The sequence below is a fragment of the Podarcis tiliguerta genome (assembly GCF_965153285.1).
Source record: "Podarcis tiliguerta genome assembly, chromosome: 9".
NCBI lineage: Eukaryota > Metazoa > Chordata > Lepidosauria > Squamata > Lacertidae > Podarcis > Podarcis tiliguerta.
This window is the reverse complement of record NC_139542.1, coordinates 25,606,172-25,618,824: the sequence shown is the minus strand read 5'-3', so window position 1 is coordinate 25,618,824 and position 12,653 is coordinate 25,606,172. Positions and strand designations below refer to the sequence as shown.

The 12,653-nt window shown below is 40.9% G+C and overlaps 1 protein-coding gene across 50 annotated transcripts in view; it reads right to left on the bottom strand.

The window, feature by feature from the left end:
• Positions 1 to 12,653, bottom strand: part of ANK2 (ankyrin 2) — a 313,351-nt gene that overhangs the window by 122,341 nt on the left and 178,357 nt on the right. For all 50 annotated transcript variants that reach the window (XM_083456942.1, XM_083456952.1, XM_083456921.1 and 47 more), the window contains one exon: positions 199 to 300. In XM_083456942.1, the coding sequence (XP_083313068.1) occupies positions 199 to 300 (102 nt within the window). The remainder of the gene's footprint in view (positions 1 to 198; positions 301 to 12,653) is intronic.

Here is a 12,653-nt window from a genome sequence, read left to right as displayed (position 1 = left end):
AACAGTGAAAATTTTGTGTGTGTGTGTGTGTGGCTCACAGGAATATCTTTCCACCCCACCTTCAGCACTCAATTCAATGTAGGGGGAAGGAAAGGCCAGCAAAAGAAAAAAACTCCTTCCCTTCTTCCTTCTACCTAGTTCCTTCTGCAGTTCCCACTTGCATATTACGCCAAAATCTGTAAATCATGAGCCACTTACCTGATTACATGTATTGATGTCTATTCCTCCCTTCAGATATTCCACAACTTTGTCCAGATTGCCAGCCCTGGCAGCTCTGAGGAAGCTTGCATTGCTGTCAGACTGTGAAAATAAGCAAGAGGATACTATTACTATACATTCTTCAAAGATACACACCACAAGTATGACCAAAGAAAGAACCTGCATATTTATGTTACTGAAGTTTCAGTTCCAATAATTTGCACTCCTGATTTGGGCATCCCTATTCTAATACAGATAATTTACTACATGCTGTGGTGTGCATGTATCCATATGGGAAGCCAATAATCAAATATTTCACCAATATTTCTCAACAATGTTTCCCCAAAATATCCTCAACCTTGTTGCACCTCACTGTCATCGCCCTCCAACTACTGTACCTTAGCTGGAAATTTCAAAGCGTACTAATACACATACAGCTCTTCTGGCTAATGTGTGGACATCTGGAAAAGGGAGCAATGAAGTATGGCAACATTGGGGCAGCATTAAGTGTATATATGGAAGCAATGTTTGAACCGGTCGAATGGTTCAATGTGGATCTGAGCAGCAAAAATTTGTGAGAACACAGTCTAAGTTGAGCCAAAAAGAACTATGACTTTTCCCCCAGGTAGAAATATAAGTGATCAGTAAAAAATAATAAAACAAAATAGCATCCAAAAGATACAAAATTACCACCACTACAGTTACTCACACCTGTTATAATCTTGTCAAAATGCCTAATTATAATAATATACTTTGCTTTTCACATGATTCAATTGATTCACAAGACAACAAAAGACTAATATTTGGCTGGTTATTACAACAGATTAGGTCAAACCTTGTCCTTTTCTTCTGTGTCTATCTACGCCAGGGATGGGGAACCTGTGACACTCCGGTTGTTGTTAGACGCCAGGTCTTATCAGTCCCAGAAAGCACAGCCAATAATAGGTGGCTACAGGCACCCCAGCCCTGAGTTCGCCCTTCATAGTTGCTGTCCGCAAGCATCTCCCATCTCTTTTCCCTCACCTTGATCTACAGCACACAGATCTTCTTCAAGGTTTTTGCCACTCCAATCTCATTGATCCCTTCCGCCATCAACTCCCAGCCCTGATTCATTCCTCTGCTCCTCCACCCATCATTCCCTCAGGTTCAAGCTGCACAGCTTACTGTCTTCTCTTCTGTAGCCATTTTGCCTCCTAAGGAATTAGATTCACTATTTTCTTGGCTTGCTTGTGTTGTATGCCCCATTACTCCTTAGGGCTCCACTTCATTGCCCTTTTCTATCAACAGGACGCAATGCCCCCACCCCCAAAAAACAGCCCTGTGTGAGGGGTTTTCTCCCAGCTCCAACTGACTTTTGCTTCCTTAACAAAGGGATAATGTTGGTCAGATGGACCTCGTTTCCCAGCAGATAGAACATTAAATCTCTTCCGTGGTATCACAGCTACTCAATCAAAGACTTAGATAAACGCTCAGAAAGCTTCAAAGTGCTTCATTGCTATATGCACAGACAAGAGAATATTTGCCCAAGTATACCACTATGTGAAGCACAATCCTATCCATGCTTACTCAGAAGCAAGTCCCAGTAAGTTCCTTTCTTTCTTTCTTTCTTTCTTTCTTTCTTTCTTTCTATCTGATTTGTATATTGTCCTTCATTCAAAGATCTTATAGTGGTTCACAGCATAAAAATACAAGATCAAAATACATAATAAAAACAAAACAATAAACCTCCCCATTGAGACAAAATACAACGTAAAAGTGTTTGTGACTGCCGCCTTAATTTCACAATGTTGCTATTAACCCCCCCCCCACACACACAACTGAAGGGCAGATTGCTCAAAAAACACAACCACACAAGGAGCACGTACATGCACTGATAGGCAAATGTAATTGCGAGTCTCCAGTTAGGGAGTGTGCCAAATGATTTATTTCCCAGAAGAAAGGTAAAGAATAATGATAGGTCAGGGGCACTGTGGAAACTTAAATCATTGTTCCCTGCCCAGCGCTAATCAGAACTCTGCTAGGTGCCCACTGGTGAAAGTGGGGGTCCTCAGTAGTCATGTTGCTGTGGACCCCTCCCAAACCTGGAGACCTGGGGGTTTTTTTTGGGGGGGGGAACAGGATACAAAATAATTCTTGCTTGTTTGGACTTGTCATTAGTGGAGCAAAAAAGGCACTTGAAGGATTTGTCCTGGTCGACTTCCACCAGGGTAGTACTTTGAATACCCCAGTAAAGTAAACCTGTCCATGAGAAATGAAGGAAGGTGAAACCATGGGCAAGGGACAGTCATGCTGTTATACCACACTTAATGCACATATTCTTGCACCTAGAAATGGAAAATTAAGGCTGAAAATGGGATTGCAAACTTTAAAAAACCTTCTAATACAGCCCTTCCCCCTGAGAGAAATAGGAAAACAACACTGATTCTCTGCTCATTGTACTCTGGATTTTACCCAAGAACACAAAGATATAGAAATACTTTAAGGAGATCCTGGTGCATATTACAGGCTCCTCAGCATCAAGAAACCAGACCACCCAACTTAACACACTGCAAGGAGGAGAAAAAGGCAACACAAGATATTTGCATTGCAGGAGTCTTTTTCTAGCATTCAGCATCAGCCAGTGAAGCTCTGTAACCATGACACAGCAGCAGTGTCTGTCAAACACTTGAAAGCGAGGCGATCTACTGCCAGAGAAGACTTTGTGCAATGCAGCAGACTCTTTTATTACAAGCGCAGAAACTGAAAGCAGAAATCGATGATGAAACCTGGTTTTTTGTGCTTTCACGCTATACCACAAAGCACATACTTTTCATGATAAAGTATGGCAATGTTGCATTTAAACAATATTGCTGCATTTTTTTTCACAGTTCTTTATTGGTTAACATTGCCTTGCAAGCATTCAATAGGGGGGGAAATGAGCATGGCTTGGGGGCAGAGTGCTACTGTGATGGTGAACTCTGCTCTAATCAATCCATGTTCATTAGCACATCTGTAACCCCCCCCCCCCATATAGCTGAATGCACCAAGGGTCTGCACAGCTGGGCTGCGTAACCTGCAAAAGCAGGAAACCTCATCATGTGGAGATGTCCCGATGCACACACACATAAGTGTTTACACAAAAAGAAACCTGAACTCTTGCTTCCGGGATAACCAGTGGAACAGAGGCAGCATGGTTTTATATTTTGATTTGATTTGATTCTGTGAACCGCCCTAAGACCCTTGGGTATGGAGTGGTATATAAATCATCATCATCCACAATGATGTCAAGCCCAGGCTAGTGTGGAGCTGAGGAGTGTGTAAACACAACAACGAATGATAAATCTGCTTTCAGGGTGCACATGTGGTTCCCAACCGAGTGACAGAATTCACATATAGAAGCTTGCTTCCCTACACAGATTTCTCTCTTGGTAGAGTATGATGAACGTTATTTCTTTTTATTAACAAATTCAAAGCTGAGCATGCAAAAAACTCTACCAGTTCTTTTCTTTAAAACAAAAAAACCTGTGCTTCTTCCTTGAGCAGAGAATATTTTCACTCCAAGGGCCACAATCCCTTCAGGGCAACTTTACAGGGGCCCGAGGCTAAAGTAGGCAAAGCAAGAAATGCAAACGTTTCCATTCTGCGGCAGGCTACACACTAACACACCCCTTTCTTTCCAGACAAGCAAGAAACATCATCAGAAATCAATGGCACATTCAGGCCAGGCAAAAACAACCAAAGAGAATGAAAGGTGAGGCTGTGGGCGTGGTGGTGTCATCCTGGCAAAAGTTCCAAGGACCAGACAGTGTGACCTAGAGGGCCAGACTACAAGTTTCCTGCTCCTGTCCTTCAGAGAGCAGACATACATACATACATACATACATACATACATACATAATGGTTTGCTTCCTGAACTTATTGCTCTGCATATAGGAATTAAGAATGACTATTAATTTAATGCTGGTTGTTGATGTTAAGAAGTATTTTTTGTGTCCCGTATATTCAAACCCCCACTGCTGCCTTGCATTTCTTTTCATGCCACTAATTTGCAAGATGAGGTCTCCACAGTTACAAATGAAAACTGTCCTTAATCCACCTTAACGTGTTTATCTCTTGCTGTGCCTGTGGGGCTGGGGTCAGCCAACACTGAAGGATCCCAGGAACGTCTTTGCATTCCCCCTGGATTTGGCAATGGAGAGTCACCCTTACTTCTAAGTGACATTAATTTTCAGGTTGCATGTTGAGAGCTCAGATCACATTTCCCGAGTCATCGGTTCAGTTGTAGCCAGAAGAAAACATATTACATGACAGTCAGAAATACTTAATTGATAGGTAATGCAGAGCTGCATGTTTTCTCCTCCCATCTTCAGAATAAAGGTAAGGAACTTCCAGCTTTTACCGCACAATCAAATGTCACCACAAGAAGGAACTATTGTTCATGTGTGTTTTTAAGGTTCTTTTCTGGCTCACTGCCACTCACTGAGAGGGGGGCAAGGAAGTGGGAGGCCAGCACGGGGCAGGCACAGAATGGATGCAGGCTTGGGAGCAATGGATTGGCTCTGCTGCAGGGCCACCCTTGAGCTCCTGCTGCCTTAGCCCCTGGCATGTTCAAAAGGTGGGAGAGCATCACAGTCTCACCCACACAGCCCCACAGGCTGCTGCTGCTGTGCCCCTCTTCTAGTGCTGCCACATCACAATTTCTGGATATTTTTGTGACTGATAAGAAGTGGCCTGAAGGTGGCAAAAATGAGAGGAGCATTCCTTTATAGCAGGTTTGGGGATCCTTTGACCTTCCGGATGTTGTTGGAGAACAACTCCCATCAGCCTTGGCCATGTTCTCTGGGGATGATGTGAGGCACAGTTCAGCAACATCTGGAGGGCCAAAGTTTACCCCCACCTGCCTCATAATGACTCTGGTTCTCTACCTCCTTGCATCTGTGCATGTATCTGTTTTGTTTTGTGAAAGCAGGTAGAGGGAGGACCTGCTGCAGGGAGGTGTAGCTGGAGACCGAAGTTTGAGAAACACTGGATTAAGTGCTTTCTTCTTGCCTTGAGACTGATAAATACCAATGCTGAAGGGACAGGGACTGTGCAGCCAAGCTGGCAGGGCTGCCAGGAACCTTCCAACCTTCAGCTGTCAGATGAGCAGCCAAACAGAATTCAAAAAACGTGGCTGGGAGTGTATTTGGCAGTGAAACTGGAGGCAGGGGTGGAAATGTATTTGAAGGAGGCAGGAAAGTATGGGACTGTCTCCTGATTCTTAGTTGCTTGATGCAGCACTGGAAGCCCAGTGCGGGATTAGAAGGAACAGGTCAAGTATAAGGACACCAAGCTTCAAGTGAACTGAGTACAAGCAATAAAAATGTTCCTTATGAAACAAGAATATCTCATACTGACTATCTGGTTACCTTTCAGGAAGATGTGATTTCTCATAGTTAAGACATATGCAGGTTTTACTTGGCAGTTACAACCACCCATAGCATTTTAGAATATTAGAATATGCAAATAATAATATTATTATTAACAACAACAACAACAATAATAATTTGAACAGCAGCAATTTTCAAAGTAGGAGTAATGTAAATGCCTGGTTAACTCTTTCCATATGAAATTTTGATGTACAGTCCTTTTAAAATTAACCTTCTGTTGACTTCCCTAGCCTCTCTTCTCCAGTATAGCTTTGCAGTTTCAAAGCTTCTGTAACTTCCTCCTGATTAAAAACTTGGATTTGTTTACAAGCCTTTTATTCAGTACTTGCCTTTAATAACTACTACTACTACTACTACTACTACTACTACTACTACTATACACCAGCCTCTCTGGGCTGCTTACAGCATATATTAAACATAGTAAAACATCAAACATTAAAAAATAGTTCCCTTCTTCTGAGCCAAGCCTATTATTTCTATTTTATATTCCAAATGTATGCTAATAGTAACTTTTTGAAAAACCATTCCAATGCCTACATCATACACTTACCTCTTTCCATGTGGATAAAAACTACATGACTTTTCCAACACATATTCTTTTTTTTTTTTATAAATTTTTTTATTGCGTTTCTTTCCACAATTTTATAGGTTTATAAACAAATAAAGTAGTTACAAGAAACAAATTTTCTCTTTTTTTAACAACAAAAACAAAAAAAAACTTGGACTTCCCCACCCCTTCCGATTCTGCGTTCTTTGCATTAACAATGTCAGCATTTTGTTACCTTATTTCATACCTTGTTGTAACTTTCGAATGTTATGTATCCAAATACAATATATTATATCTCAATTTCAATACCTTTAAAATAAACATAACATATTCAATTTAAATTGTCTCCTTTTCTCTTTTGTCACTAATTTTACCATTTACTTAATCATATTCGCAGAAGCTTAACGTTTCCTAATCATGCACTTTCTTAGGATTCATACAGCTTATAATATTTTTTCAGATAATCTTTAAATTTTCCCCAGTCCTCCTCAATTGTTTCTTTATCCAAATCTCGGATTCTGCCGGTCAGTTCAGCTATCTCCATGTAGTCCATCAACTGCGTCTGCCAGTCCTCCAGCGTGGGCAAATCTTGTGTCTTCCAACTCTTTGCAATGAGTATTCTTGCTGCTGTGCTAGCGTACATAAACAAAGTTCTATCTTTCTTTGACATTTTCTGGTCCACCATGCCCAACAGGAAGGCCTCAGGTTTCTTAGGAAAGGTATACCTAAATACCTTTTTCAATTCATTATAAATCATTTCCCAAAAGGCCTTCACTTTTGGGCAGGTCCACCAGAGATGGAAGAAAGTCCCCTCTGCTTCCTTACACTTCCAACATTTGTTGTCAGACAGGTGATGCATCTTGGCTAGCCTGACTGGGGTCATGTACCACCGGTATATCATTTTCATAATGTTTTCCTTCAAGGCAGTAGATGCCGTGAATTTCATTCCGGTGTTCCATAACCTTTCCCAGTCTTCAAACATAATATTATGTCCAACATCCTGTGCCCATTTTATCATAGCAGATTTAACTGTCTCATCCTGTGTGTTCCACATAAGCAGCAAGTTATACATTCTAGATAAAATCTTGGTCTTTGGTTCTAACAATTCTGTCTCTAGTTTCGATTTCCCCTCCTGGAAGCCAACCTTTTTATCCATTTTAAAAACCTCTTGAATTTGAGCATAATGTAACCAATCTCGCACCTTGTTTTTTAATTTGTCCTGGCTCTGCAACTTCCAACCGTCTCCAATTTTTTCAATTAATTCCCAATATTTCGGCCAATAGGCCTCCATATTGGTTCTTTTTCGAGCTTTGGCCTCCACCGGTGATAGCCACCTCGGTGTTTTACTCTCTAATAAGTCTTTATATTTCATCCAGACTGCAAAAATCGCTTTTCTGACAATATGGCTTTTAAACAATTTGTGAACTTTAACCTTGTCATACCATAAATATGCATGCCAACCAAATGCATTATCAAAACCTTCCAGATCTAGGACATCGGTGTTTTCTAGCAAAAACCAATCTTTCAGCCAGCAGAAGGCTGCAGCTTCATAGTACAACCTCAAATCCGGCAGGGCAAATCCCCCTCTTTCTTTTGAGTCAGTTAATATTTTATACTTTATTCGGGGCTTTTTGCCCTGCCAGACAAACTTAGATATATCCTTCTGCCATTTTCCAAAACATTCCTCTCTGTCCACGATCTGTAGGGTTTGAAACAAGAATAACATTTTCGGCAATACATTCATTTTAATTGCTGCAATCCTTCCCAACAAGGAAAGTTTCAATCTTGACCAAATTTCTAAATCCTTCTTTACTTCCAACCAGCATTTTTCATAATTGTCCTTAAATAAATTCAAATTTTTGGAAGACAAATAGATCCCTAGGTATTTCACTTTCTTTACCACATTTAATTCTGTTTCTCTCTGAAACCCCTCTGTTTCTGTAAGTGTCAAATTCTTGGTCAAAACCTTGGTTTTTTGTTTGTTCAACTTAAGCCCCGCCACCCGACCAAACTCAGATATAAGTTCAAGAACTCTTTTTGTACTGGATTCTGGCTCCTGCAATGTCAAAACTAGGTCATCTGCAAAAGCTTTAAGTTTATATTGTTTCACTCCGACCTCTATCCCTTGTACCAGCCGGTCCTCCCTTATCATGTTCAATAGCACCTCCAGGACTGAAATGAATAAAAGAGGGGATAGAGGGCACCCTTGTCGTGTCCCTTTTTCAATTTTGAACTCCTCCGTCACCACATTGTTCACTATTAATTTGGCCTTTTGCTCTGAATAAATTGCTCGTAACCCATTTTCAAACCCCCGCCCCACTCCCATCCCTTCCAAGTTTTTCTTCATGAACATCCAAGATATATTGTCAAATGCTTTCTCCGCATCAACAAAAATTAACACCGCCCTTGTGTTCCTGTTAGTTTGTAAAAGTTCCAAGATATCGATGATGTTTCTGGTATTCTCATATAAATGTCTACCAGGGAGAAAGCCTGCTTGGTCTTTGTGAATTACTTCAATTAAAACTTTTTTAAGTCTACTTGCCAAAATGTCTGCAAATATTTTGTAATCCACATTCAGAAGTGAGATGGGGCGGTAGTTCTTGAGTTGAGTCTTTTCAGTTTCTATCTTAGGTATCAATGTGATGAACGCTTCTTTCCACGTTTCTGGTGCCCTCTTCCCATCCATGATCTGGTTGCATACCTCCAACAAGGGTTGTGTTAAATAGTCTTTCAAAGTCTTGTAGTATTTGGAGGTAAGCCCATCCGGGCCTGGAGATTTGCCTAGTTGCATGTTCTGAATGGCACTTTCAATTTCCTGGGTGGTTATTGTAGAGTTCAAGATTGATCTTTTATCTTGAGTTATTTTTGATAGTCCATTTGTCTTTAAAAAATGATCTATCTCTGATTCTTTCTGAGGCCCCTGTGCATAAAGTTCTTTAAAATATCTGTGGAAGCACTTCCTAATTTCCTCTGGTTTCTGCACCGTTCTTCCTTCAATCTCTAGATTTGTAACTGTATTCAACTTTTGTCTTTTTTTCAGCTGCCAAGCTAGCAGCTTTCCACATTTATTTGCTGATTCAAAGGATCTTTGCTTCATCTGTTTTATTTTCCATTCAATCTCCTGATTAATCAATTTTGAATATTCTGCTTGATGGAATTTAATTTCTCTCAACAGATCCTTTGACTTTGGTTTAGTTCTCAATTTTTTCTCTCCTTGATGTATTTTCTCCAATATTTTATCTTTCTTTCCATTCCAGAGCTTCTTCTTAATTGTATTCTGTTGTATCAGAAACCCCCTCATGACAGCTTTGCTTGCGTCCCAGATCGTTCTTTTTTCTACTGTAGTATTCAAATTTATCTCAAAATAGTCCTTTAATGTTTTTTGGGCCTTTTTCACAATCTCTTGATCTCTTAAAAGAGTGTCATTCATTCTCCATCTGAAGGATCCGGTTTGAGTAAGTCTGAGATCTAATTTCAGAGCGTTGTGGTCGGAGCATGTTTTTGGGCAGATTTCCACCTTTTTAGTCTTGGGTGCCAGCCCCCTGGAGGTCCAGATTTGGTCGATCCTTGACCAGGACAGGTGGGCCTCAGAGAAGAAAGTTCCTTCTTTACCTAGGGGGTTCTTTGTCCTCCATATATCAATCAAATCCAGATTGTCAGTCATTTCAAAAAAAGTTTTAGGCAGTCTGCCGTCTGATGTTAGATTTTGGTTATAAGACTTATCCATATGTGTAGACACCACTCCATTCATGTCTCCCATCATTATGATGTTAGCATAGTCCAGATAGTCCAGCAGCGTCTCATGCAGCTTCTTGAAAAATTCTGATTTCCCGTCGTTTGGAGCATAAATTCCTAGTATCAATATTTTTTCTCCTTGGATCTGGATTTCAATTGCCAGAATTCTTCCATATTCATCTTTGAATAAAAATTTAGGTATCAGGCTCTCCTTAGCATAAATCACCACTCCTCTTTTCTTTACCTTGTCTGAGGAAATAAACTCTTGGCCTAGTCTTTTGTTAACCAAAACTTTCCTGTGGAGCCTGGTCACATGGGTTTCTTGTAAACAAATAATGTCCAATTGTTCTTTCTTCAATATATGAAACAGTTTCCTTCTTTTCTCCGGGGAGTTTCCACCATTTATATTCCAACTGAGTAGCTGCAGAGACATCCTGAACTATTCTGTTACACCTAGAGCGGTGTATCTTCTTTTTCCTCTAATTCCGAGGGTTTAGGCGTCCCTCCGCCTGCTGGCAGAGTGGGTCCTGGTTTAAGTATAGGCCAAAGGGCTGCTGCTTCTTTTTGGAGATCTTCTCCGTGGTCGTGCTGGAACTTTTGTAGATCCTCTGGTAATCTTATTTTAACCTTCTTCTGTTTGTAAGTAAATGATAGTCCTTGTGGGAACTCCCACCTATAAAGAATTGAGTTGAGTCTCAACAACTTAGCCAATTCTGAATAGGTGGCTCTCAGGTCCAATAGCTGTTTAGGAATATCTCGGTAGATTTCCACCCTTTTCTCTTGTATCTCAATTGAGTTTTTGAAGTGTAGGCCTAGTATTTTGTCTCTCTCCTCTCTTGATCTCAAAGCTATTAGACAATCTCTAGATCTATCTTTTCTTACCAATCTTCCCAATCGAAAAGCCGATACTATTTTAAAATCACTTTCTTCTTTTAAGCCCCAGAACTTTGAAAATTCTGTTGTCAAAAATCCAATCAAATCTTCTTGTTCGATTTCTGGGACCGCCCTAAGCCTAAGGTTAGTCTCCCGGTTTTTCAGTTCCACCAAAGAGAGATAGGTTTGTTGGTCCCCTATCTGTTTATGCAGAGGCTTGACTTCTGCTTTAACTTCCTCAACCTCTTTTTTAGCTGATGTTGCAATTTCAACGGCTTCCCCTGCCAATTTACGGTTCTCTTCCGTTGCTCCTTGCAATTTTTCAATTGCTTGGGTGTGTTGGGAAACCTGATCTGTCAATTTCTGGATCAAGGATGTAGCTTGGTCAATTTTTGTTGATTGGTTATCAATTTTTTGATTTAATGTTGACAATTGTTCCAAAACTTGTTTCAGTGCTGCCTCTGCTCCTCCTGATGCCATATCTTCCTCTTCAGATTTTTCAGGCTTTTCACTTTCTACTTTTTGTGTTGCAAGCACAGCAGGCACTGATAGTCTACGTCCCTGAGTTAAAGTTGTTTGCAAAAGCTGTGCCTGCTTTTTTGCTTTTTCATTTTCCTTAGCTTCCTTAGCTTTGGCTGCTCTTGTCTTTCCTGTACCACTCATCAGTCAATGTTCAAGGTCAGATGTTATAATCCCATGGGAAAGACAAGTCCAAATTTATAAACAGTCTGGAGAAAGAAAGTAAGCAAAAAAGCTTTTCCCAGGCCTTTGTTATCCAATGTCCTCTAGGGGGAGTGCCACCAAAAGTTAGTAAGAAGAAGGTAACTTTTCCGCCATTAAAGTTTCCGTTTTCAAAAACAATTTTAAAAGCAAGTTAGTTCCAAAACATTAAGAAAAAAGTCCTGCAGAGCACTTTAAAACGTTTAACAATGTTCCAACAAGGTGCCTGCAATTGTATCCACTCAAACTAAGTAAGCCCAAAAGTTGCACTTCAGTTACAAAAGTATCTGGAAGTTTGTAACAGTTCCGCAGTCAAGCAACTTCACCCGGCCACCCGAAGATTTGGGGTTAGAGTCTTCCCTCGCCCCATGGGGGACCGCTCCAAGTCCAATTTAAACTGTATTTTTTCTTCCTTTAAGAATAGAATTTCAAGTGTGCACGAAAGTCCCACTTTAAAGCCTTAAAGCTTCCCTGTTCACAGCGCTTTCCGCTCTTTAAACAGTCTGCTTTGATCTTATAAGCAGTGCCGGAAGACGGACTTCCTCTTTCTCGTCTCCCGGTTTCAGCCAAATTTCTTCAAGTTATTATAACAAATCTTAAGTCCTTACTCACGGGTTTGCTGTTTCAGAATAGTATTTTTGGAAGAAAGGTCAGCGCTCATCCGTGACAGCCGCGCGGCTTCGCCTCCGCAGAAAGAGCGATGAACTCACAGCACCGCTCCCCCTCCTTCACTCCGGGGCCCCTTACGGGGTCCCTTCCGCGAATTTGGGGTCGCTCCAGGTGCCCGCCGAGTCCCACGGCCACGGACTCTCTCTGTCCGTGGTTTTTCTTGATGGGTTGCCGCTGCGCCGTAGCGAAACAACCCTTTTCTGCGGTGCCCCTCTTCAGAGCTCGAAGAGGTCCGCCATCACGGTTTCGCGCCGCCTCCGGAAGTCTCCAACACATATTCTTTACCATTCTTGACTACAAATTGGATGCAAAATCTCACTGAATTAAGCATATCCTAAATTACTTAAAGCCAATGCAAGGAGTAGTTAATATCAGCAATTAATACTGATGAAAAATATTTAACAAGCAGCTGTATAAATCTAACCCTTAAATCTCTCCTATAAATCCACTGTAATCATTTGGCAATCTAGCTTTCACTGACATTTGTAGGATTTCTCAAGCCA